A 26,487-nucleotide genomic window follows, 5' to 3' on the forward strand; every position below is an offset into this window, starting at 1 on the left:
CATACCAGCAGGCCTCCGTTACACTGACCTTCTAAAAAGTTTATACTTTTTAAGAAAGTAAAAGGCCTTTTAGTATGATTGAAAAAATGACCACCTTCAAGTGTGATACATGTATGTTTTGTCTGTGAGATCTTTTGTATTGAAGTAAACATTTTATGAACTATTTTTTTATGAAGTAAACATAAGAATACATTTTACATTTTTAGTAATATTTCAAGATGAACACTTCCTGGACTGAAGCAACTTAGGTTTATTTGATTATCCATACATAATTATTTAGAAAAATCGTGTTCAAATGTGAGTATCAAATATGATACATCAGGTTGTTGAAGAACACTATCAATCATCTCTCAATCATCATTGTATAGTGTTGCATTACACTGTATGTGTAACCCCACAATAAAAACTACAGAGCTTTGATCATAAAACTAGATATGTGATATTGACAATTGATACTTATATGCATTTGATGTAATTAGACTGATATTATAAAGATCTCATTGATTTGCATTACAAGATATCAGAATTTCATGTTACTTTTTAGCCATAGAAATATCAACAACTGCAACAAATGGCATATTTTCACCCAGTTTGGGCCTCTGAATAAAATGACACAAACTATTATTTTTTATGTCAGACTTTACAGACTGCATATAGGAGAAAGATTATTTTTTTTTTTTAAATACACACTTCACACTTCATGTTCAAAGCCGTTTAGCTCTCTTTCTTATTTTTTTTTGGTCTCTCTCTTCTCTTCACTCTTCAGTAGAGTGCAAACCCCTTTCCTCTTCATCTATTATCTATTCATCTATTAGTCCTGAAAATATGAGCAGTCAAGCAGAGCCTGCCACCTCGACCCCAGCACAAGAGCTGTTCTGCCAACTGAAGCCATTTCTCTTCAAATAGAGGTCATTAGTATCTGAAGGCAGAGTGCATGTACATGTCATTACTGAATTTATAATAATTTCACTGCTCCACATGCACAGTTTATTGATAGCTGTGCCACGCTATTAACATATGAGAGGAGCGTCCTTTAGCACATCAGTGCCCATGTTGGCTTTTGAAATGATAATCTGAATTTCCAAGTGGTTTCGCAGTGTTTCAAATGCATAATTATGGTCATTAATTATACTAATCAAAGGTGATTAAAGTGACATTTACTTTCACTGTGGGAGATCAGATGATGCATGCGGCTGCAGGTGGTGATACTAACAACTATGATGGCGAGTGTCGGCGGAGTCTGCCGTGATCTCTGCTCATCTTTTAGGAAGTGACACTCTCTCTCACCCATCTGTCCGCACAATAATCCCTGTAGCGCTTAGTGATATTACTGCCTGGTTTATCGCTGTGGCAACAGGCCCTCAATCCCAATTTGCAACCACGTGACTGCGGGCAGTAGAAGGGGGTTGACATGACACACACACACACACACACACACAGACATGTATAATAAAATAAAAAGGACACTGACTATCTTATGCCACGTATGTACAATGACTCACATATGATGCTTGATGCTTTAAATTAACGACCAAATTTGGAAGAAAATGTTCTTGCAGTAAAGCTGATTCAACTAATAGAGATGCCTATCAGTTTTAGACTCTCAATTCATGAGAGTTCATTAGCCTTTCCATTATAATTACCATTCCTGCTATGACCACTGCTATTAGAAAGCCGTGCTGTTTATTGATCTACTGTAGGAACTGCATGAACTCATTAATGCAGCCATTAAGCTTTTGGAAATTACAACTTTTCCAGTTATTATAGTAGTTACAATTACTAATATGTGATTAGGTTACAATGCAGTTTAGCGCACGGCTGATTACTGGTAAACAACATACATCTGGATCCAAGTCTGAAACTACTAGTGAAATTTCTTCTGGTTTGCATTTTTGTTATTACATTTTTTTTTCATTATATATCTTATAATGACCATGAACATGAATTTCAGCATTTTTTTCGTACCTCTTGTCCTTTTATGACAGCAGCACTTGAGCTGGCATGGGCTTAACAAATTTGTGCTAAACCTGATGATCCATGTTATCCCGACATGAATCTGACATTTTGTCGAAAGTAGTTTTTTTTTTTTTTTTGGATAATTTGATTTATTTTTGATTAATCTTTAATTGATATTTATTTATTTAAACTTAAACAATCATGGTTGTTTCGCCCTCACTTAAAGGCAGAATATATAAGATTTTTTGATTAAAATATCCAAAAACCACTAAAACAGTGTTATATATTTTGCTGACTTGTGTACTTACATTATCCCAACTGTTTCGAAGAATGTTTAAATCCAGAGAAATAAGCAGTGGCGAAAATGACATATTGTGCCTTTAATGCCATTCTGGACGATAGTTTATATCACAGCTTTTAATTAACAATATGGTTTGGCTGTTATTAAATTTTTGTTGTTTAGTGGTGGTATTAGTATACACTCTAAAAAATGCTGGGTTGTTTCAACCCAACTTTGGGTCAAATATGGACTAATTAACCTGTTGGGTTAATTTTTTTAATTAAATCTTTAACCCAAAAGTTGGGTTAGTCCATATTTGATCCAAAGTTGTGTTGAAACAACCCAGCATTTTTTAGAGTGTAGCTGATATTTCATTTGGGTTTCACTTTAACACATTCTGTTGACTATAAATAACGTTGCACCTACATATCTACTAACTCTCATTAGAGTGTTAGTAGAGTATTAGTAGACTGGTAGGGTTAGGGTTAGATTAAGTTGACATGTACTTGCAAAGTTACTGATAGTCAGTGGAACAACTGTTGGGAGACCATCACAATAAAGCAGATATTAAGCAGACAGGCTACTTATACTCTGTAACAAACGTTCGTAGGTCGGGAAGAAGGAGGCGGGAACCTCAAACGTTCAAACAAAACTTTAATAACAAAATAAACAAAATAACGCGACAGCCCCTCGCGGACGACTGTCGCGCACAAACAGAACCAAAACACAAAATGAACTCCAGGCCTAGTCCTCTCTCGTCCAACACTGTCACTCCTCCTTTTATCCTTCCGGAGCTCCTCCGTGGAACTCGAGACCGGTGAGTGGCGCAGGTGTCGTGCATTAGCATTTACTCCACAGGCCTCTCTCCGTTCCCACGGCTCTCAGCCCCGCCCCTCTCGTCACATACTCTAATGAGAGTTAGTATACATGTAGGTGTAGTGTTACTTATTGCCAACAGAATGTTCAAAAGGGACCATCAAAATAAAGTGTTACCTTAATTTGTTTTGATTGTATTTTTTATTGTAAAGCACTTTGTGACTATTCATTGTCTGTGAAAGGTGCTATATAAATAAACTTTTATTTACTTACTTACATGCCACATTTTTACGCTTACAACTCTCCTACTAACTGTTATACTCCTCTCATTGTGACGAATTTTATTAAATAAATATAAAATAACACTCTGCTGCTCAAACAACCAAACATGCTCTGCATAGCCTAAACAGTTTATCTGGCAAATTGAAGAATACATTAGTTCATGCCTTAGTTTTTCTTAACACCTGGTGGCTGGCTTCTATGGACTAACCTGAAATTTAAAGTAAATTTTGAAAAAAACTAGAAGGCAACTGTAGACGTCATCTTAACCATCATGGAATCTCATAGGTGGTTGATTTGGTAAATTTTAGATAAACTGTGCCACACAAATAACGATATAAAAGAGTGATTTGAGCTAATGGTACAATAGTCTAATAAGCAAACAAATAGTAAACACAAATACTGGGTAAAACAATGCATTCCCTGTAAACAAATCAGTTTAAGTTTTCTCATCATTTAAGATGTTTTCACAGCCTGATCAAACCAGTGCTCATATGAACATGACAAGATTCAGTCTGCTTAAAGTTTTCATCCAAAAATCTGAATCTGAATCTGAAATCTGAAAATACACACACTAAAGGACATAGACAAATAATTGAGTTCATTCAAGGTGTTTAATTAAGTCATTGTATACAATCCACAACCACAAGGTACAAAAGAAAACCTTCAAATAAGGTCAGTTACAAAATAGAAATCTGTGTCCCAAACAACAGACTTCTTTACAGAAATTAGAAACAAGTAAGAATCGTTCATTTGGATTAAATTTTGCAAAAACTATGAACGACATCAAAACAGGGCTAAGAGATATGGTGGCATTTGTGGACTTGACGATTGATGTACAGCTGTCAGTAAAATCATTTTAGCAGCACCTGTTTGATATTTCATGAACATCACATTTTGCACATTAAGTTGAAAAGAACTGTGCATTGACCATCATATCCACACACAAAATAAGACAAAATTAAAATGAAAAAAGAAAATCTGATATAAAAGAAGATCATTTAATAAATCCTATTCCGTGCATACAATCTAGCCATTTTAATTAGATAAGGTCATCAGATTTGATTTCATGGTGGATTAAAGGGTTGCACATTGCACTCATAAATATGCATAATCTCTGAAGGACGTGGCTGCAACATTCAGCCGCAGGTAGCACCGTTACCCTTTTCCACATGGCATAGGGTGTTACCGGGATGTAATAATGCAAGTCTAACACCTGCTAAATGTGCTTTTCAGATTCTTGTAATCATTTAAGAACTGTTGCTTTGTATGAGAGACAATTTGTAACGTTTTTCTAAACGAGCAATGGCTAATTGTGATGGACTGTAAAGTTTCTGCAGTTCTCCAGAACGGTTCCTGGTTTCTCATGCTACTCTCTGTGTATAAACGTTGGTTTTTAGGATTGGTGCCGTTGCACAAATCCTGAGTAACAGCGGCATGTGTTGATGTGATTTGTTCTGTGATGGTGCAGGTACAAGGGATGGATGACTCGTCTGCCCTTTTGCCTTTGCCAAGTGCTAATCTAGTGTTTATACGGCCGTGTAAGTAGCTGGGAGTGATTAGGAGTGGCGACTCTTCTTATTCCTGAGAGATTAGTACGGCTTGTGCGGCGGGTGTCAAACACCCCTGGCAGCACACGTGGAGTTGTAATTGGTTACAGTTCCATCCCAGACCAGTTTTATAATTCCGTTTTATAATGAGAAAGGAAAAGTGAACCCTATATGTGAATTAAAACTTAAGGATGGCTTCTTCTGGGCAGTTTGGAAATACAGCAGTGGTTATTAAGCAAAGGACAACAGATTAAAACGGCATCATCTCATTTAACTGTCCTTGCTGAAATGAGGGATTGATCATGAGCCAGAGCTTTAGAGGAAAACCTGAGCTGGCAATGGAAAAGTGTGGTTGGGACAGGGGCTCTGGTGACTGTGGGTGCCTTGATTTCTGGCAGACACTCAGAGAGCATTCTGGGACATGTGATGATCATTCAAAAGGGATTAATGTGAGATTAGAATGATTCTTTTTCCTGAGCTAACGGGGAATGAACTTGACTCTGTTCTATTCATTACTTAATATGCATATCTGTGTAAAAAATATTTTGGCACTGTCAGGAAAGACTCATTAGACTGATGTTTGAGCAATAATCTGATTATTTTCACTATCCTGAAAAACATGTTTGTAAAAGATCCACTGTTATCAAATAATGTACAATTTATCAGTAGTTTTTGTTTTACAACTCTATAAAACATGGGCATAATTTCTACTGGCTTTTGCAAAGATACTGTACGCTGGATAATAATTGTAGAAACACTGAGAACGTGTCATTTGAAAAAATCTGTCACCTGAGACATTTTTTTTTCCATGTGCACAGCCCCACTATGTTTTCTGGGTGTTTAATTACCATTATGACTTTCTGAAATATCAGCATTTAATGTCTTCATCTCACATTTAAGATGATGACCAGTGGCAGTAGATTAACAACACATTGTCAATTAAACATGCAGGTTGCTTACTTACACATCAATTATGTCTCCAAAAAACACTTTTTGTAGGTGAAACAGTTATTTTCTACAAAATTGTCTGGCAGTGACTACAGGATGTGTATAATCATAAATATACTTCCCTCATGTCAAAAGTTTGTGCTTAAAATCAAGTGTTGCATATGTTTGTAACAAGATTGTAGTCTGCGTAATAATACCTGCTATAGTCTTAGAATTTAGTTTTGGCCCATGAATGCCTGAAATTTTTACCATTTTACACAGTTTTCTAATCTAATCATGCCATTTACTTGTACCTGCTTTTCTGTCTCATAAAAAAAGAGTGAAATAAAAGAACAAAAACATGCTTTCCATATCAGTTACACATGCTTTACAGTAACTGATCAACCCATTCACCGAAACCCAATTAGTTATGAAGTTGCATATAACAAAACTTTGGCAAGTAAAGCTACATTTTTTACTTCAAATCCTAATTCTGGTCTTTAAATTCCCCCTGCGGTATCCCTCATATTACAGCACTGTAAAAAAGAGTAGCACACATAAACATAATTCACAAGCGGGAATAAATAAAAAAAAGAAACAAAATCTGACATTGTTCTTTTTTGTCTAGTATTCAAACTCTAATATAGGTTTTTATAAAAATAGACTGAGGAGAAGAGTGGATTAATGCAAGCACATGAAGAAGTTCTCACTTGGGGAAGCAATCTTCATAATCTCTGAACAGCACCTGGAAATAACATGCTTGTAAAAGATGCCCTTTAATGCTGCATAGTTACAGAGTTTATGATTTTGGCAGAGTTAATATTTTCGGATCAGAATAAAAGAACTGGAATTCTCTAACACAGGAGAAGGTACGATGTAAGAAAAGAGATGTAGTATATACTTGGTCCCGAGCACAGGGGTGTATTTCCTTTTTACCCACACAATAATGGCTATAGTCCCTTATAATTTACATGTTAAACTGGTCCCGATATTTAGATCTGCAGAGAATACAATCGTATTCGTACAAAGTATTTTTGTCTTTTTTTTAGTAAAGATATTTAAAACCTCTTTAAAACTTAATTTTAGGTGTAATTTACCTGAGAACCAAATTTGGTTAATAGAACCAATATTTTATATATATATATATATACTGTATATTTCATTGGCATTTTGTCTTGTTTTAATCAAACCTCATTAAATTAGTTCTGTGCTACAAAAATACTTTTTAATAAATTATTTTTTAGAGTGTATACATAGGGTCCAAAATTAACTTTTCACCATGCTGGCCAATGGCAGGTTGAGCTTAGTATGTGTACCAGCCATGAAACTGTATTTGCATTTAAATAAAAAATAACAGCAGTAGTAGTTTGCATGTCTTTGACTTGCATCACTTTGTTAAAGGTCAGATTATTGCAGCACTGTTGCAGTTCCTAATAAACTGGCAAGTAACTTCGTTTATGTACTTGCCAATCACATTTGCCGCTTCACGAGTGTTAATTTTGTAACCTGGGTCTAAATGTAATCATCGAAATCCTTGCTCACATTTTGGCTGAAGTACAGAAAAGTCCACAATTGCTTCTAAGTTTTTACGGATCATTTACGAGCTGTTTACATTTTCAGTAAAACAAACGTGACATGCATTGGGCACCTCATAAATGTGGCCAATTTTATACCTCTCATTCAATTTAGATGTAAACGACAATATACATCCTCACACTGACTTCTGGCCTGAATCAGAATTGCGGCTAAACTGCACTCCATGTCAAACTAAACATAAACACACACTTTCCTGTAAAATACTTTTTCTGCCAGAAATGCCTAAAAGTCAGGACAATTGTGTTGCTATTAATGGGCCTCTGCAGTTTCCTCTCTTTCTCTCTGTATCTTCTCTGACAGTGTTTTCTGTCTCTGCGGTATGTCAGCGAGCTGGTCCGTGTTAGTTGCACTGTGTACTGTCTACACTGAGTTGTTTTATGTGCACGTGCAGAGTGGAGTCAGGGTGGTGTAGGCACAAAAGCTAGTGCTAAAACTGGCTGAATGACAACTCAAATATTTTTGTGTGTGTGTTCATTAGAGACGTTACTCCCTGCTTTAACCCACACTGTGTAAACAAAGGCACACAGGGGATCACAGCTACAGACCTACGTACTCATCATTGATCTTATTTAGGATGGACCAATTCAAAAGGCTCACTTTCCCTCCACTAATGTCCTTCCCAGAGTGAGTTTCTCCTTTTATCCACTCTTCCCATCCCACAAAGTGCAATGCATACATATATTTTTCTAAGCTTCTTCTTTTCTTAATAGTAAAGGCATGCTGATTAAACACGTGACGAGAAGAAAAAGCTAATAAAAACACTATAAATGGATCCTTTTTCCAAATAACACACTGAACATCAATTTTCATTTAAAAAGTAATTTGACAGATAAAGCTTTGTAAACATGTCTTCGAAATATACCTTTATGCAAATTTTTGGATAATAGATTCATCTGATAGAAATCTAGCATAGCGTTAGTTCTGGCAGGTCACGTTAGTCAAGCTCGCATCAACTGACTCTCAGCTGATCCCCATCAACCTATGGGAATACGGCACCTATCTAAGCATTCATATATAAGGTCCCTCAGTATTATCAGCAGTTTTCGCATTGCTCAATAGCTAATTACCCTCCTCCATCCCCAACTCCTCCTCTGTCAGTCGGGATTCAGCCTTCTGATTCTCCTTTGAATCAGACTAATTCTAAAATGTGTACATAACATTATTGAACTTTAACGATATCTGCAATACATTTATGTTGGTTCTGTTCTGTTTACCCTGGGGGGTTATCGCTGCTCTCCCTGCTCTCATCCATGCTAGGCTGCATGGATGTGCAGGGAGTTCTTGCCCAGAACAGAACATCTTTGACGATAATGGTCCTGACAGAAACATCTGGATGCATGAAAAAATTTCTTCAATTCTTTTTACGTCCCCATCAAGCATCTATCATAACAAACAAGATTTTCTTTGTCAATCACGTTCACCAGAAAGACCATGCTGGTTCCTTAGGTTTGATTTTTTTTTGGCTATTCTTCTCCACCAGTTAAACCAGCAATAATCAGCATAAACCAGCGTTGGACCAGCATGGAAATTCTTTTCAGCAGGGTTGGCTTCCTTTCCCAATAAATATAAATAATCTAACTTTGCAAAAATCTTTTAACTATGTTTTAAATAATATTCTGAAATAAACAGTCATTTAAGTTGATGGCACCAACCTTTGCAGAGAGCAAAAGTAAAATCTTAAAAAGAACAAAAAAGAATCTGCAATCTGTAAATTCTTTCAACGTTGGTCACATACATACATACTTATAAACACAATTCATGCACCACAAGAGGGATGAATACTTGACTGGAACACATAACAGTGGGTGTCTTCATGGAAGGGCACACTTTGCGCAGAGGTAATAATCATCCCCTAGTCTTGTAGGACAACCAGAGAGATTACAAAAAAGATGCTGATGTTTGTTCAATCAAATGTCAAAGTGAAGGTGCCACTGCTTGTAACAATGTTTATATCCCACCCGTTGTTGGTTTTAGGCCGATTCACTGCCAGGAGAGCAAACCTAAACAGTTTTCTCTTTCTGGCACCATCTCAGTGACAACGGTTGAGGAAAGTAGGAGGTTATTGTCATGCTACGCTCTCCTGCTATCCTTCCTCGTTTTTCCTCAAGATGTGAGAGTGAGAAAAGTGGGAAAACAGACCCAGATACTTTTATTTCGATACTATTCTGTATTAGAAGTCCATCACCTCATCATATCGTACCTTATGCTCTTCACCCTTCCACTGATCCTTGTGTTTGAGACTTTCCAAAAATTCCTCTTCTATGCCTTATCTTCTAGAAGCCTAACATTGTGCAAACGTCCTCAAACATTGTCATATGCCATAAAGAGGGAGGGAGTGGCTTGTGGGAAAGAGGTGTGGCTATGTGGAGCCCCTCCCCCTTTGACATTATAAACATGTGCACAAGTACCATAAGCGCCTTATTATTTTAACATTCCACTCTCTGCTCCACTCTTTGTGATGCCATATTTAGGTGAATGGAGATCAGACATAAGCAGACTCGCTGGACTGGGTCCTGCCCAGGTTTGGCGGTTGTGACAGGTGGGCCACGTCCTTTTTGCGGATCTCACAGATGGATTTCCTGCGGGCTTGCACGCCTCGAATGGCAGCCTTGATTTTCCTCCAGCCGAGGTGGTTGAGCTCGGCAAGGTTGAGCACGACACAGATACCACTCACTGCAAACATGAAGACTAGGAAGACCGTCTTCTCAGTGGGCCGTGATACATAGCACTCCACCTCCTTCAGGCAGGGGTAGCGGTCACACTCAAAGATGCCAGGGACACTAAAGCCATATAGAAAATACTGCCCCACCAAGAAGCCTATCTCCAGTGCATTGCGGAACACGACCTGGATTATGTAAAAGCGAGAGATGCCCTCTTGTCGTCGTACCTTGGAGCTCTTGCTATGCAGGAGGCCTCTCGGAGCATTTGGGATCTCCTTTACCTCTAAGCAGTCAGGTTCGTCTTTTCCGCCACCACTGTCAGAATGCTGCACCAGAATGCCATTAATGTTGCGTAATTTTTGGGTACCCTCACGACTGTAGTCCTTCTCCATAATTGGGTAGAGGAAGGAGTAGCGACGGTCACGCTGTTTGTCTGACTGGTGTACTGAATAGGTGATGAAGCACAGGCTGGGTGTGCAAACGAGGATGATCTGGAAGACCCAGTATCGGATGTGGGAGATGGGGAAGGCCTTGTCGTAGCAGGCCTGATTGCACCCAGGTTGGAGAGTGTTGCAGATAAACATGGTCTGCTCGTCCTCATACACTGTTTCACCTACGATGGCCACAATCAGGATACGGAATATCACCACAACCGTCAGTAGAATCCTGGTGGAAAGAAATAGAGGGAAAATTTGATGTGTGATATAAACAGGGTGCATATATATATATATATATATATATATATCCTCAGATTTTTCCATTGACGCAATTTGTCCCTTATTTAGGCTACCAGCAAATTAGCATTGCAGATGTTTGCATTTGCTATTCAAATGTGTGTTTTTCACTTTCAAGACCAACTTGCACATTTAATTAAGAGCTCTAATTTTGAAACAATTCTGCTTTCTCAGGTTCTAATTATAGCTTGTTCTGTGCCATCAAACTCTGTTGACATGGTAACCTGTATCACTGGTACAGTAGCCTGTGTCGATGCTAGTCTCTATACTGCTCATTAATTGGTAGCGTGGTGGCAGTCAAACCTGTTCTCTTCTATTCCCCATAGAAACAGTTTAGATTTTACACCTCAGTTATCACTGCTGTTAGGGCTATTTCTGTACCACTGTTTGATTGAGCGAGAGAGAGAGAGATTAAGAGAGAGAGAGACGGACAAAGAGAGAGATTACATATGTTTGTAAGTGAAGGCAGGAGTAAAACACAGATTGAATTTGTGCATCAGTGGGTTTGGACTTACGCTCTACATTTAAGATGATTGGCTCTGTAAGACATACATACATACATACATACAACATAAGCATCCGACATAAGTTTTACCAGATATTTCTTCACGTCCTCACCCAGAAATGTAGTCGCTTTTCCGAACTCATTAATTTTTAAAATCAGAGTCAGCACTTGAGCATGCCCAGACCTCAGCAGACACAAACACAGTCAGAAATACTCCAAACGCTTTTAAAGTGTTAAAGTACATGAACAGTAATGGACTACATGCAAAGGTAAAAAAAAACAAAAACAAAACATAATAAACCATCTGTAGACTACATCTGCTCATCTATTCAAGAAAGTGATATACCAATGATATATCAGGCAAAGCTGGAGTCTTGATCTTGACTCAAAATCACGTCTCACTCTTGCCTTGAATCGTTTGGAGCTGTTTTTCACTCTCTGATTATACATCATATGCATTATAATATTAAAGAGCACTGGATGAAATGGCAAATGCATTTTGTAATTTGCAAGTAATTGGGGATCTTTATAATTTAATTCATTATTACTTACAGCATGTGGAGTTTGTGAATGTCTCTATTGAAGTATCAAAAGACTAATACAGTACAACACTCAAAAGTGCCAAAAATTAGTTGACCAATTCCAATGTGTTCCAAATCTGATATGTGCATCTTTTTACTTAGAAATAAATTGTATAGAATGCTCCATCTGTAGTAGTAACTAAGGTTTTAAAGTTTGAGTGCTTTAAAGTTGAATTTCAATGGATGTTTTTCCATTTGAATGGTTTTCTAGGTGCTTTCTAGCTCCGTAGAAGGTGTCACATCAGGTAAGTGAATTATGTGATTGGAGCCTTCACTTATTATGGATTTATGCATTGCGTTCTTGTTCCAGCTGTGAGGTCAAAGAGGCAGCTTTAATCTGCATCCAATCAGCCACAGTGTTTTTACTTTTCTGGGCCAAGCCTGAGTCTGTGGCTGGACAGGAGGCAAAAATGTACACCTATAGAAATTCAAAGTCAAGTCTGTAGTATTTCTACTTTTCAGGTGTGCGATTATCAACAGTTAAAAGGCCTGAGTCATTTATCATACTATGCATTTTCTTTAATAGTTTTGTTCATAAAATAATTTTGAAAATAAAAAGAAAATCCAGAAGTAACAAAACTTGAAAAGATATATGATTAAAATGTTTATTGCATTTACAGTATACATCAATGCAGTATACATATCATAATATATATATAAAACGGTTGAGATCCTAAAGCAGGGCTCACCAAATTCAGTCCTGGAGGGCCACTGTCCTGCAGAGTTTAGCTCCAACCCTAATTAAACACACCTGAACCAGCTAAACTCTGCAGGACACTGGCCTTCCAGGACCGAGTTTGGTGACCCCTGTGCTAAAGGACTTTTTCGAAGACTAAACCATATTCAACAGAAGCGTATCAATTACAAGAGAAGTGTCAACAACAATTGTGTGCATTATTTGTATGATTTTAGGGACTAAACTCACCTGAAAGCAGTGAAAACAACAGTGAGAGACAGAGTTTTGCTGCTTGTCAATTGCTGTTGCCTCCCCGTTTCCATGGGTAACTCCCTCCGCGCCAATAGTGTTTGAATGTGACTCAGATGTTCAGCAAGCACACCCATTACAATACATCAAAGTCAAGCAGCATTAACATTAATAAACATCTAGAATTAGAACACTACATAAACAATTTAAAATCTCATTAATTATTAAACTGCGAATTTGAAACTAATTTTGTAGTTCTGAGACCCATTCATGTAGGTGCAAAATGCTACCCCTATACAAGATAGTGGGACAAAGTGGCACTCTTAAATTTTAAGATTGTGTTTTGTTTTGTTTTTTTACAAACACTCAGCCTTTTATTTCTTTTTAAAACATGATAGCAGTATTTTTAACACTAAACTATACTTTTGTTAAATAACTAATAATTCAATCACCTAATAATCCAATATTCTGTAAATTAGCCCACATAATTGTACTAGTAAGTGACATAAGCGACATTTATGTGAATTTTTTATTTTTTGAGGATTTTCAGAGAATTTTGAGTCAGCAAAACAGCACTGAAAAAGATATAATAGATATAATAGAACTGATCTAATGATAAACACCACAACACTATCTATATAACTCAAAATGAATACTTTATTGCACTATTTATATTAATTTGAGTCTGGAAAATGAGTCTGGAATGAGTTCTGGACCAGACAGGACAATTTAGCTAACTTGATCGCACTTTCCAGAAAAAAAAAATATACATATATTTACAACATGTTGAGTGTGAAGAACCATTTTGTAGTCTAAAGAAACTTTCTGTGCTACATAGAACATTTTGTGTAATGGAAAGGTTCTTTGGATATTAAAGGTTCTTCATTGAACCATACACCCTGCCAAAGAACCATTTAAGAACCTTTAGTTTTTTTGGAGTGCAGGGGAGTGAGGTTTACCTGTACAGTTCCATCTGGCCTCTGTTACAAATACAGCGATCTTGTCAGACAAGTAGTGTCTTTAAATTCCTCCCCTTTAAACACCCCATTAGTCACCCATCCTGACCCTCTAGAAAGTCAATCTACTACTTATACTATTATTTATACTTATTATTTACCTCTTTCCCCCCTATATTAAACCCTGATTTTTAAACACTGAAAACAAAATGACAGACGACTTTAAAATGATGGATGCTAAGGGAAAACAGGTTTCAAATGAACATCACTTTTTGCCAGCAATTCTCCAGGTTTCCCTAACATTTCATCACATGGACATGAAATCCAAACCGATTAAATTGATTTCTGTGGTGTTGTTTTATGCTTTTGCAACTCATTGCAAGCACTGTGCACTTTGTAGGAGTGTGTTGTGTTTGTGTGGTTAACAGTGTAGGCAGCACGATTGATCAAAAGAGTCCATGGAATGCTGGGAGAAAGGAAAAACTGTGCAGGGAATTGCACATGTACACAGACATACACAGCACTGACAAATAATATGAGATTTTCATGAATTAAAAAAACTGCCAATGTGGTACAAATTTCATCAGAGGATGAATTATATAATAGCTTCCACACGCAAAACCCACAACCTTTAATCTGCACGAGAGCCAATAGAGGGTTCTTGCATTACGAGTTCTTTAATGCCATCCGATAGCTTTAGATTATGTATTCCCCAAGCCCCACCTACTTCTCATTCTTCCCCCACACATTTTCTCTCTCTGTCTCTTTTTATCTCTTTTCATTTTCCTCCTGTCTGGCTCACCTGTTCTCTGTCTCTCATTAGTTCCCTCTCAATCCAAAAACACATCGAGGGGCTATTTTAATCACTACTACACTGGGGGAAATTTTTTTATTTTTGACCAACTTAAAAAAAACAAAAAACTTTAATTTGTTAGATTTAGGCTATTGTATTTTCTCAAATTATATTTATGGTTTTGTTCACAGCTTTAATTTTGATTTAATATTATTCAAGCATATTTATTTTTTAAAGACAAAAACATTAAAAAGTAAAAAAAGATACTTAAAAAATACTTACATTTGTTAGATTTATTAGATTTTCTCAAATTATATTTATGGCTTGTTTCAAACCTTATATTTTTGATTAATATTAATAAAAAATATATTAGTTATAATATATTAGCTATAATATAAAAAGTAAAATTTTCTCATATGATGAAACTAAAAACATTTCGTTACTCAATATTTAATTTGGTTTACTTGCTATAAATAAAGACAACTTCGAAAGACCGTAATGTTTATTGTGATCTCACAAAAATACCAGAAAAATTAATAAAACCCACAATAATTTTTGCAGTCAGCAAAGATAGGCAGTACATGTTCTACACATCTGGTGTCAAGTGAAAATAAACAAAAATGATCTTTCCTTCTTTCTTTCTATGGGGAGTGTTATTTGCTTTTAGAAAAAATGAACACTGGAAACCACGATTATTGATTAGACCTATATAAAAATGCACTTTAAGTAAATGACAATGGTTGTGTCATTCACCCCCCCTATATATATATATATATATATATATAAAACTATATATCAAGATAACTTTTAAGACCTAAATGCCTTCTGTACGGAGCCCCGCACATGACATGCAAGAAAAAAAATAATAAATCGTGGGCATGATTTATTAATTCGTTCCCTCGATTTACTAGATCGTGCGCACAATTTAATAATTTGTTCCCTCGGTTTAAGTAAATCGTGCGCACAATTTATTAATTCGTCCCCTCGATTTACTAGATTGTGCGCATGATTTAATAATTCGTTCCCTCGTTTTAAAGGGGTCATATGATGCGATTTTTTTCGCATCATATGTTTTGCTTTCTCTTTGAAGTGTTACAAGCTCTTGGTGCATAAAGAAGATCTGTAAAGATGCAAAGACTAAAGTCTCAAATATGCGCACGATTTATTAATTCGTTCCCTCGATTTACTAGATAGTGCGCATGATTTAATAGGCTAATTCATTCCCTCATTTTAAGTAAATTGTGCGCTTGATATAATAATTCGTGCCCTCGTTCTAGGTAAATTATGCGCCGTCGCCGGTAGAGTCCTCCAATTCTTAGTATGCGATGTAGATGCCTCTCACTTAAAATGATTCCATGCAACGCTGCAAGGCTTTTGAGAATGTCTCTATAACTCATTCCCAACTCAAAATAAAACCCAATAACATAACATAACATAACATAACATAACATAACACAACATAGGCTATAGCAGCAACATGTTTATGAGAATGCATACGCGGACAGGAAGTAGGCTACAACTAATTATTATTTCGTGCGCACGATTTACCTAGAATGAGGGCACAAATTATTATATCGAGCGCACGATTTGCTTACAATGAGGGAACTAATTATTAAGTCGTGGCCTAATGGTTAGAGAGTCGGACTCGTAACCCAAAGGTTGCGGGTTCGAGTCTTGTACCGGCAGGGATTGTAGGTGGGGGGAGTGAATGTACAGCGCTCTCTCCCACCTTCAATACCACTACTGAGGTGCCCTTGAGCAAGGCACCGAGCCCCCAACTGCTCCCCGGGTGCTGCGGCAAAAATGGCTGCCCACTGCTCCGGGTGTGTGTTCACGGTGTGTGTGTTCACTGCTGTGTTTGTGCACTTTGGATGGGATAAATGCAGAGCACTAACTCCCAGTATGGGTCACCATACTTGGCCACATGCCACGTCACTTTCACTTAAATCGTGTGCACGATCTAGTAAATCGAGGGAACGAATTAATAAATCGTGCCCACGATTTATTTATTTTTTCTTGCATGTCATGTGAGGGACTCTGTACTTCTGAACCCCAGCAATGTTAACAGTAAAATGGTACTGTTTTATCTTAGAACTAGAAAATAATTGCAGCATTTCCACACTTTTTTTTTCTTTTTTCAAACATAGTGATTTGCATTGGCAAAAGTACCAATAGTCTGAGCGTGTCTGACTTACGGCCAGAGTGATGTTGAAGAATGTTGTAATTTGTGCATGTGGCACTGGGACCTGAAGTCTGAAAGCCACCTCAGAACGTTTACTAACATGGACCAATCAGCTGTAAACCTGACGCAATAATTGTGTTATTATTATTATTATTTTTTTTTGTCAACAGAAATACAATAGTTATTTTAAAATAGCAAATCATTTTACACATTATATATGCACATTATTTATGTGTATATGTGGGCTTTTCAATGAATTATGAAAACGAATGCAGTACACTCTAAAAAATGCTGGGTTGTTTCAACCCAACTTTGGGTCAAATATGGACTAACCCAACCATTGGGTTAAATTTTTACATTAAATTTTTAACCCAAAAGTTGGGTTAGTCCATATTTGACCCAAAGCTGGGTTGAAACAACCCAGCATTTTTTAGAGTATAGTTTTCAATAATTACAGTGGTCCATTTTTTAATTGACAGTAGGCTTTATTACTTGGATCTTTCATATAAGTTTGGGCATGAATAAATCAGTATATTACCTGTACTATCAATTTGCCTTTATCTTCCTGTGCTGAGACAGACTTATGCCACAATCGCTAGCTTTCTCACATTATATCCTGTCAAAATATTCTTAAGAAATGTCAATAAAATTATCCAAACTCCAAGTGATTATATGCATTTCAATTTAATATAATACATCAAATTAACTCTATGTTTTGAAAAAAACAACAACACAAAAACAAATAGATGCTAAAACCCTTTGTAGCTAAAGAATCAGGAACCTGTTGCATTGATATTTTATTGTGTAAAAAGAAATATAAAAAGAAAATTGGATAACACTTTAAGGATAAATTCTCACTATTAGCAAGCATGCATATTACTTGCATATTGGCTGTTTATTAATACTTAATAAAGCACTTATTAATGCCTTATTCTTCATGACCATATTTTAGATCGCTTAACCATACCTAAACTTAACAACTACCTTACTAACTATAATATAAGCAGTGAATTAGGAGTTTATTGAGGCAAATGCTGTAGTTAATAGTTAGTTAATAGTGAGAATTGGACCTTAAAGTAAAGTGCGACCGAAAATTGCAGGGGAAATGAAGGAATGCATTTTTGCACAAAGCCTTGCTTATCCTCACACCCTGTTTTTAATAAATTCTGCAAACAATCACTCTATGTAATGTAATTCATACGATACTGTAATGAAACATATCTCAAGATATTGCCTCCATCCCTACCTCAGTATTCTGCATCACTCAACCGAGAATCTCCAAAATCACATTAAAACATGACGTTTCAATATTTCTTATGTGAGACTGAGATGTTCGGTACCATGGACATGGTTATTCCAAAGTACCAGGGTATCATCACAGTATTTTTGTAAGTGACTTCCTTCCACAAACCCAGCAGAAACCCACATGCCCTAGAGAAACAGAGGATGGCTAGTCTCCATATCTCTCCTCCCTCAGCAGAAGGACAGAGGAGAAAGAGAGGAGAGGTTTTGTGCCAGAACAACCATCCGTTTACCCGCACTGACTTCCAGAATTCTGCGCGACACACATGCACACACGCGGCCACAAGTCAGCAACAGGAAGTGACCACTGAGTGTTCTGGGTCAATTTTTATCTTGTACTCAAAAAGATTTGTGTTTACTTTAACTGAGCAATCACATAAAGCTTTTACGGTTCTTTTATATGCATTTAGGTGAAGAGGCAGTGGATCTTTAAGAGTACATTTGGCTCTGATGTATGTACATTGCATATCCTGGATTCAGCCAAGGTTTGCTATGTTTTCTCTCTCAACCTTTATTGTTTTAATTCTGCTGGTTTGAAAAACAGCATCCCTTAGGATTACACTGTTATGCTTATGTAGGCTCGGGTTGTGTGTCATTGAGCGGAATTATACAGGGTTTACGCACATCTTACGCACTCATCTCTCAATGTGAAGTCACATCCTACCTAGACTGTGGCTGTGTTGCAAGATGTGGGATATTTGTATTTGAAATCTCTGACTTCCGACTGAATGACTAAAACCATTCCCCTGCCCATTGCTTGGATGATGTACAAGGAAACAATGTAACAATGCTACTGTCAGCTTTGCAGACGTAATTGTCTACAGAGAATTATTTTATCAACTAAAATGAGGGGGGGGGGTGCTACGATTATCTGATCTATACAACTCACTGGTGCATTTTATTTGCTTAAAATTGCATCTCCTTGGGTGAGCAATGTACATTCGCATTTCAGCATAGCTGGTGGTTTACAGTACGCCTTTAAGTGGCCTTCTGCCCCTTCTGTCCAACTTTCTGAGTTGAATGGAACAAACAGTATGCCTGTCTTTAATAAATGGAGATGGATTTGTTAACATCTAATGTAATTAGTTAGAGATTTTTCAAAGTAGGATTTCAATACAAATATTGATCCTAGGAGGGAAGGTTAGGGTGGTTGTAAGGATCACAGTATCAACCACATGAAGAAATCAATGCCTTATCACATAGTTACAATAGAACATAGTTAACTGATTCCTTCACTTTCAACTGCATTATTTGCTACATTACCAAACCTAGACTATATCTCCATCATCATCAATTCACCAAGATTGTGAACAACCCATGGATCAGAAATATGTCAATACAGATTTATTAAAACCAAGATGATGTTTGTACATTTTTGTACATGTGTAAGAATAGATCTTAATTGTTTCTTCTTAAACAGCACAACAATTAACCTCTGGGCCTCTTCGGTCACTTTTGACTGAAAAATTTTACATTTTGAAATGTAGAAAATCGCAGCTTCATCGGAATGAGATGATACTTGGTGACTTTTGTTGCATTCACTTTGTGAACACACAAAAAAGTCATGGACATGATCTGGATATGCTAAAGGGTCGAAAAAAAAAGTAACACTTGGCACCTTTAAAAAAGTAGCTCATAAAAATTGTATAATTATTGCATAGTATATATAGAATTTCCTGGAAACAAAAAATTGACTGCAAAGGTACAAAGTTTGACCTAAAAATGAAGAGGCCCAGAGAGTTAATGGAGAACAAAATGAGACTTACTGTAAGTATTTTTGGTTCTTGATCCCATTAAAGTCTTCTTTTGAGTTTAATATCACTGTGTCACTGTGCTCAGATTTGCCAAAACACCCACATCTGCCTAACCCTAACCTTAACCCAAAAGTCAGAGTTTTTAAATTGAAGGGTAACACTTTATTTTGATAGTCCACTTTAGACATTCTACTAACTATAAGTAACTTTGTAACTACATGTCAATTACCAGTCATTAGAGTATTAGTAGACGGTTTGCTTAATATCTGCTAACACTTCATTTTGATGATGCCCTAACAGACATTCTACTGACTATAAGTAACTTTGCAAGTACATCAACTTATTCTACTATCCCTAACCCTAACTTAACAGTCTACTAATACTCCAATGAGAGTTAGGTGACATGTAGTTGCAAAGTTACGTATAGCTAGGAGAATGTTTAAAGTGTACTATTGAAATAAAGTGTAACTATATGATATACTCTTTCTGTATGTCTTTTTTTCCCATCTGCTTCTATTTTTATTTTAGTAGAAACATCTGAATGAAACGATAACCAGTGTGATGGGTGCATGGGATTGTTGCTATGGAGAAATATTTATGCCAACCAGTGTGTGTGTGTGTGTGTGTGTGTGCATACTTGTTAAATTACATATATAGTGCAACTGGAGGCTGACGTGCCCCTGAAAGAATGCTTGTCTCGCTAATATGATGTGTTAGTAAATGGTGACATACTGTTGGTACAGGAGCCTCTATTGGCATACACGTGTCTGTGTGTGGTGGATGATGAATGTGTGTGTGATCATATATTGTTTTTCATTTTGTGTGAAAACAGCTGCATGAAGATTTTGCTTGTGGTGCACAAGCAAAAACAGTCAGTGTGTGCGTGTGTATAATGGATAGTGGTTTGTAAAGTATGTTCCTTTTACTGATTTTACAGAGTAGTTTAGCCGCAGTCTTCAGGGATTTACTCTAGACGTACACACAATCACACAGTATCAGCCCCAAACCTCGTTTTGTGGTACATTGGTTCTGACAACCATCATGTGTGTCTCCTTCTTTCCCTTCTTATTTCATCTTCCATGAGCAGCTTGAGGTTTGATGTGGTTCAGAGCGATAAGACACTGATTTATGCTTTATTTGTTCAGGAGTAGCAGTTAGATGTCATCCCAAATCCCACAATTCTCTGCGGTAAGCTGCCACACACTTCAACTTAACTTAATTACATTGTCTTCTTTATTATGACTGTGTTGGCAGAATATCTGTGAATTAATTCCCATGAAAACAATTACTAGGTGATGTAGTACCATTCACCATAAAGCTTTACATTTTAAGCACAGCACAGTAGCTATAGCGGAACATTCCCCTTTAAGAATTTATTACCAGTTATTCACCGTCATGATTTATCAAACAAAAGGAGATATTTTGAGAAATGTCAAAGGTCACCAAAACTGTTACAGACATTCTTCAAATGATCTTCTTTTGTGCTCGGCAGAAGTCAGAAAGTCATACGGGTTTGGAACGACATAAGGGTGAATAAATGATGACAGAATTTTCATTTTTGGGTGGACTATCCTTTTAAGCAAGAAGGTCATAGAGATTTGGAACAAACAAGGATATTGTGACAAAATTTTTATTTTGGGGTTATTATGTTTTAACAGCTTGAGCTTTTTACATACTGATGACACTTCTATATGCGCTAGAGTAATTTCTCTCTTTTACTTTTGTGGTAAATGCCTCTCGTTTTACTCCATCCTTCCTTTGAATTACTAATCACGCTTTGGCATAATGTCTGTCTTCACTATGCATAATCTTGTTGAAACAGAGATTGAAGATGATTGTGTCTACAATATACATTTGTAGTGTCTAATCTGGATGGAATCTGTGTTGATGTTGAGTGGCAAACGGATTGATGATTTGGAAATGTGTGTCATAACACATCTCCTCTGAGGCTTCATGTTATTTCTCTGCACAGAATCAAATGCATAGGCATCGCTATGCATTGCTAAAAGCGATGACGAGATGAAAACATGAATGGAGGGCTGAGAGAGACTGGAAAAGCAGGACGGATAACAGCCAACAGCCTGTGGTTCAGGAAGTCACAGTGTGAGTCAAGTCACACACAAGTGTGTGTGTGTGTGTGTGTGTGTGTGTGTGTGTGTGTATGTGTGTGTGAGGGAATAGAGCTGTAATGAATCTGCAAATGGATGTTTAAATATGTATAGAAATTATATGGTACACTGTAAAAAAAATCAGTAAAATTTACGGTAAAAAAACGGCAGCTGTGGTTGCCGGAATTTTACCATAAAAAAACAACCCTAATATACAAAACTGATAAGAAAAAACTAAGAAGAAACATAGTTATTTCAACAAAAAAACATCAAATTTGAAAGTAACACAGGGAATTCTGGGAATGTCAATTTATGGTTATTCACTGTAAATTATACGGTCTTTTTCACTTTCAAAAACGGTATACTATCGTAAAATTAATGTTCAACACAGTTTTTCACTGTATATAGTATGGGAATTTACCGTTAACCATTTAACAGGTTTTTACTGTTGCATTTTTACAGTCTTTCACCGTTAAATTCACGGTTATTTTTTACAGTGTATGAATGAATGACTGAACGGTCAAATATGACTGGATGGTTTGATGAAGTCAAATCCACTGTGATTAAGGTGTCACTCTCTAAAAATACACACGGATTCACATTGAGAAGCACATATGATGCCCATAAATCTGTGCAGATATAAATACCCAATACAAAAGTGAGCATCCCTATGCCTGACTCACTCTGTAATACAGAACAATTGAAGTTAGGGGATGTGGCAGGTAGGGTTTCAGGGCATTGCTGTCTCATATTTTGTGATGGGATTCAGTTGCTTTTGTTGAGAATTGAGAATCTACAGTAGTGTCTCCTTCAAGAATTCAAAAATGAATGTGTGATATTCAATCAACTCAACACAGTCTAAAATTAAATTGCAACAATTATAACTACATAATCTAAAGAACAGTATGAAAGCAGTTATCATAAAACTTACCAACTGGCATTTATATGCACCATAATTTCCCCCCAAACAGGTTTAAAGCACAATGTGCACACTCAACCAGAAAAGAAAAATCCGGAAAATGTACAGTATTTACAGTACTGAGGTATGTACTTTTAGTACTTTTGTTGCATGAAACATTCTGTCCTCTTTTGTCTTCTACAAGATGAACCAAATCAGCTTCAAATGAAATAAATCTAAAACCTTGTAGAATTACCAATTAAAAGAATAGTTTTGATTCTAATTGACTTCATGTTTCTATTAGATATTTACAGTAAATCTGGAGCAGTGCTTAACCATGCAAAATTCAATGTTTAATTGCAGTGTCATTGCTACGTGGTTGCTAGGTGTTCTGTGAGGGAAAAAACACACTTTCAGGTCTCTATGGTATTCTGGTCTCTAAATATGTCTCAGATTTCTCTTCAGTGGGAGCCAAATAGCTTTTTTCATCCTATGGCTAAAAAGTAAAGTAAATCTGAAGTTGGAACGCTTAAAAAAAGTAAAAGTACAGTTACCAATCATGTTCGTAGTACAAAAGAACGAAACTTGTGTTGAAACACCAATAACCTTTTTGTGGCAACCGCCCTGCATAATTACACAAATTCATTAACCTCCTTGTAACAGCTCACATCAGAAAAACACAGAAAACTACCCACATCACCTCAGTAATGCCAAACCTAATGAATGAAACAGTCCGTTGAGACTTAGGCATACCCTGTCAGGCGTAGCGTAATTCACCATTGGCTGCCAAGATGCCTGCGCTCACTGAAGTGGGAGTGTGGGAGCATTGACTGGTGAATGAGATCTGATCAGGGTAATCATTCATATTCACCCTAACGGCACCTCTATGAAAGTGTCGCTCATTGTCTGGCCAGCCAAATCGATACCAGAGCTGACAATGGCATAAGAAATGCATGGCAAACGCCAACCTCCTATTTTTGGTCTCGTGAATGGATTGAAGAAAGTGAAATTTAAGAATCTGTTGCCATGGAATCAATGTGTATTCTGGGGTCTAGTGTAGAAATGAACCAGACCCTACTGTATGAGGTAAGTCATCCATTACATCATAGTTCTGGATGGTTGTGACCTATGACGATCATATGATAAATGTCAGTAGGTGAGTCACCAAAAACCTGAATGCTAAGCATCAGTGGATGGCTGTTTGGATGTCTAATACCATTTCACACCCCATGTCTCCTGGCTGACTGCCTTAATGTACACTGCTTGACAGTGTTTGCCTTCAAGATAAATTCAGGCTGAAACTAATTAGTGTGTTTTTGAGAAAACTGCATTAGAGTTTTAAGTTAAGGGCACTGTGGATAAAACACTGCATACAGAAAAAAAAGAGAGATAAAACCACATGTAACTTATCCAAGCATCAAACAATACGGATAAAACCACATGTAGCTTATCCAAGCATCAAACAATATGTATAAAAAAAAAAAAAATGCAATGCTTTTTTGAACTAAATCTGGTAGGACATTTCTGTCCAAATTACAAATGAAGAGAACGTGAGGGGCTAAACTGGAAGAGAAGACAGCATCACCCGAGCAGGCGATGTCACTTGTGGTCTCACAAGCTTCAGTGGTTCAAGCATTGGATCTACTGAAGCTTGAGATTGACCAATAGGCGCTCACGGTGCCCGCAGGATTAACTAAAAGCTCAACCGCGAGGTCATTCTCTCTTCACCATAAGCCACCATTATGGGCCGATAGCACCATACAGCAGTGGTTCTTAATCCTTGTCATGGGGACCCACAGAACTGCACATTTTGTATGTCTAATGCACCTGAAAGAAACCATCAGCTCATTAGCAGAAAGCTTTATGAACCAAGCTTAGTGTGTCAGATAGGAAAGACAAAATGTGCAGTGCTGTGGTCCCCAGGAACAGGATTAAGAACCACTGCACAGGAATTCTTATCCACCTGTACATGACATTTCTTGTATTTTCAGTTTTTGCATTTGAATCATTACCTGGTTTTGATTATTTTCAACTCTGTAGTAGATATTATCATGTATCTATTTCTTAGGAACAATCTGTGCTTTTGTTTTGCAGTTCATTTAAACTCTGTGATGCCAGTTTTATTATTTGCCAGGTGAAAATCATTTAGAAATTCACATTACTTAGCACGTTTCTTAATTAAGTAGTAATAAGCCTCATGGTCATTCATGTCCAGGTTTCAACAACCTGATCTCATGGGAAAACATAACTATTTTACAAAGTGATGATTTCATATGAATTTGTACAATGTGAATTATACGGGAAAAAAAATACAGTTTTAGGGGGAAAAAAAGCATGATGGGCCACCCTTACATCCACCCCTAAATGAAACCACCACTGTGTGAACAGAGTGTAAAAATAAATAACTAAATAAATAAATGTACATATAAATGAGATAAAATCATATGAATTAGCCACCAATTCACTAAAATTTTAATTTATTACAAATTGCCAGGAAATTGTTTTGGGTTTAAACATTCTGTCTCAAACTAAGGCAGGCACATAAATTGACATGTTGGGCTGCGCAAACAGAGTAACAGTGTTTGCATTTTTCAGAAATTCTTACTGCCAGTTGTCTCTGCACATAAAAACATTAAACATTAAAAATCAATTATTAGAACCTGATCAAAGGTTGCAGTTAATTATTTCTTTAAGAAAATTGAACCAGATCATCGCATTGATTTAGCATTTCTTACCTTCCAATCATTGTAGAGTGCTGCTGCACAGCGGCCTCCAGGAGGCGCTCTAAAATGGTCCACTCTCCCATGGCTGGGTTCTGAAGACATCAAGGGTTTCACTGGACACTACAATGGACCCTCACCAATCCTTCACGTGACCTCCAAAGAAACTCTACAGTTTTCGTAGCTTTACCCTTTGAGGTAGTCAGCAGCAACAGAGATGCTTTGGTTCTACAAATAGTTCAGTTGATGGCTCAAGAAGACACGTGCTCCCATGGTTTCGCCTTGTCTGCCTTCAACAAACTCTGTTTATTGGTTTGCCTTCCCTCGTTGGGTCTGAAGTACTCAGACGGCAGTTACATTGAGAGTGCAATATCTGGGAGCTGTGCTTGTCCCTGAATGCCCTGGCATCCTCAAGTGCTTCAACTCTCTGCACTATCTTTTTCCTTTCCTCAAGCAACTCTCGAGCTGCACGATATCTAAACATGCACACACACGAACAAGCTGCACCTAGCCCTTTTCTTCACCAATAAACAGACACTCTCTGACACACACACACACACACACACAAACAATCGTCCTCTTCTTGATCTCGCATAATCCACCAAGCACGTTTTCCAGGCAGTACTGGTAGCAAAATTAGACCCGTGCACGTAAACACACTCCACGCACTGCCAGTCACACATTACAAGCACATTTAGACAAATCACTCAATTTCCACACTTTCTCTCTGCTTCCTTACTGTTCCTTCCTAATGATTCTATCTAGCCTTGTTTGTATTTTCCTTTTTCTCCTCCACCAGTTCAGCTTCAGTGTCTTTCCTGCATTTTCCCCCCACTGTCAGTTTTCTATTCCCCAGCTCACTTGCTCCCTCTGCCTCCCTCTGCCCCTGCTGTCACTATGAGCCGCTGTCTTGCCACACTCTCATTTTCTGCTTTCCTCTCCCTCCCTCCACTCTCTTCGCCTGA

The 26,487-nt window shown here is 37.2% G+C and overlaps 1 protein-coding gene across 2 annotated transcripts; it reads right to left on the reverse strand.

The window, feature by feature from the left end:
• Window positions 1–4,642: 4,642 nt before the first annotated feature.
• On the reverse strand, window positions 4,643–26,487 carry LOC107677092 (gap junction delta-2 protein-like). 2 transcript variants are annotated; one of them, XR_001632802.1, is made up of 3 exons: window positions 25,538–26,487; window positions 9,605–10,730; window positions 4,643–6,553 (listed from the first exon to the last, which is right to left on the reverse strand). XR_001632802.1 is itself a non-coding variant. In XM_016471889.1 (2 exons), the coding sequence occupies exons 1-2, from the start codon at window positions 25,606–25,608 to the stop codon at window positions 9,887–9,889; spliced, it is 915 nt and encodes a 304-aa protein (XP_016327375.1). In that variant the 5' UTR covers window positions 25,609–26,487; the 3' UTR covers window positions 8,707–9,886. The 2 variants fall into 2 exon arrangements, 1 of the variants encoding a protein (XP_016327375.1); XM_016471889.1 differs by lacking the exon at window positions 4,643–6,553 and having other exon boundaries at window positions 8,707–10,730.

This window comes from Sinocyclocheilus anshuiensis, unplaced genomic scaffold, assembly GCF_001515605.1.
Source record: "Sinocyclocheilus anshuiensis isolate Anshui unplaced genomic scaffold, SAMN03320099.WGS_v1.1 scaffold24, whole genome shotgun sequence".
Taxonomy (NCBI): domain Eukaryota; kingdom Metazoa; phylum Chordata; class Actinopteri; order Cypriniformes; family Cyprinidae; genus Sinocyclocheilus; species Sinocyclocheilus anshuiensis.

Excerpts from the sequence above, each read along its gene's own strand:
- LOC107677092 (XM_016471889.1), bottom strand. The coding sequence starts at position 25,608 with ATGGGAGAGTGGACCATTTTAGAGCGCCTCCTGGAGGCCGCTGTGCAG. Across the intron at positions 10,731-25,537 it reads CACTCTACAATGATTGGAAG|GATTCTACTGACGGTTGTGG; the intron begins GTAAGAAATGCT and ends TCTTTCCACCAG.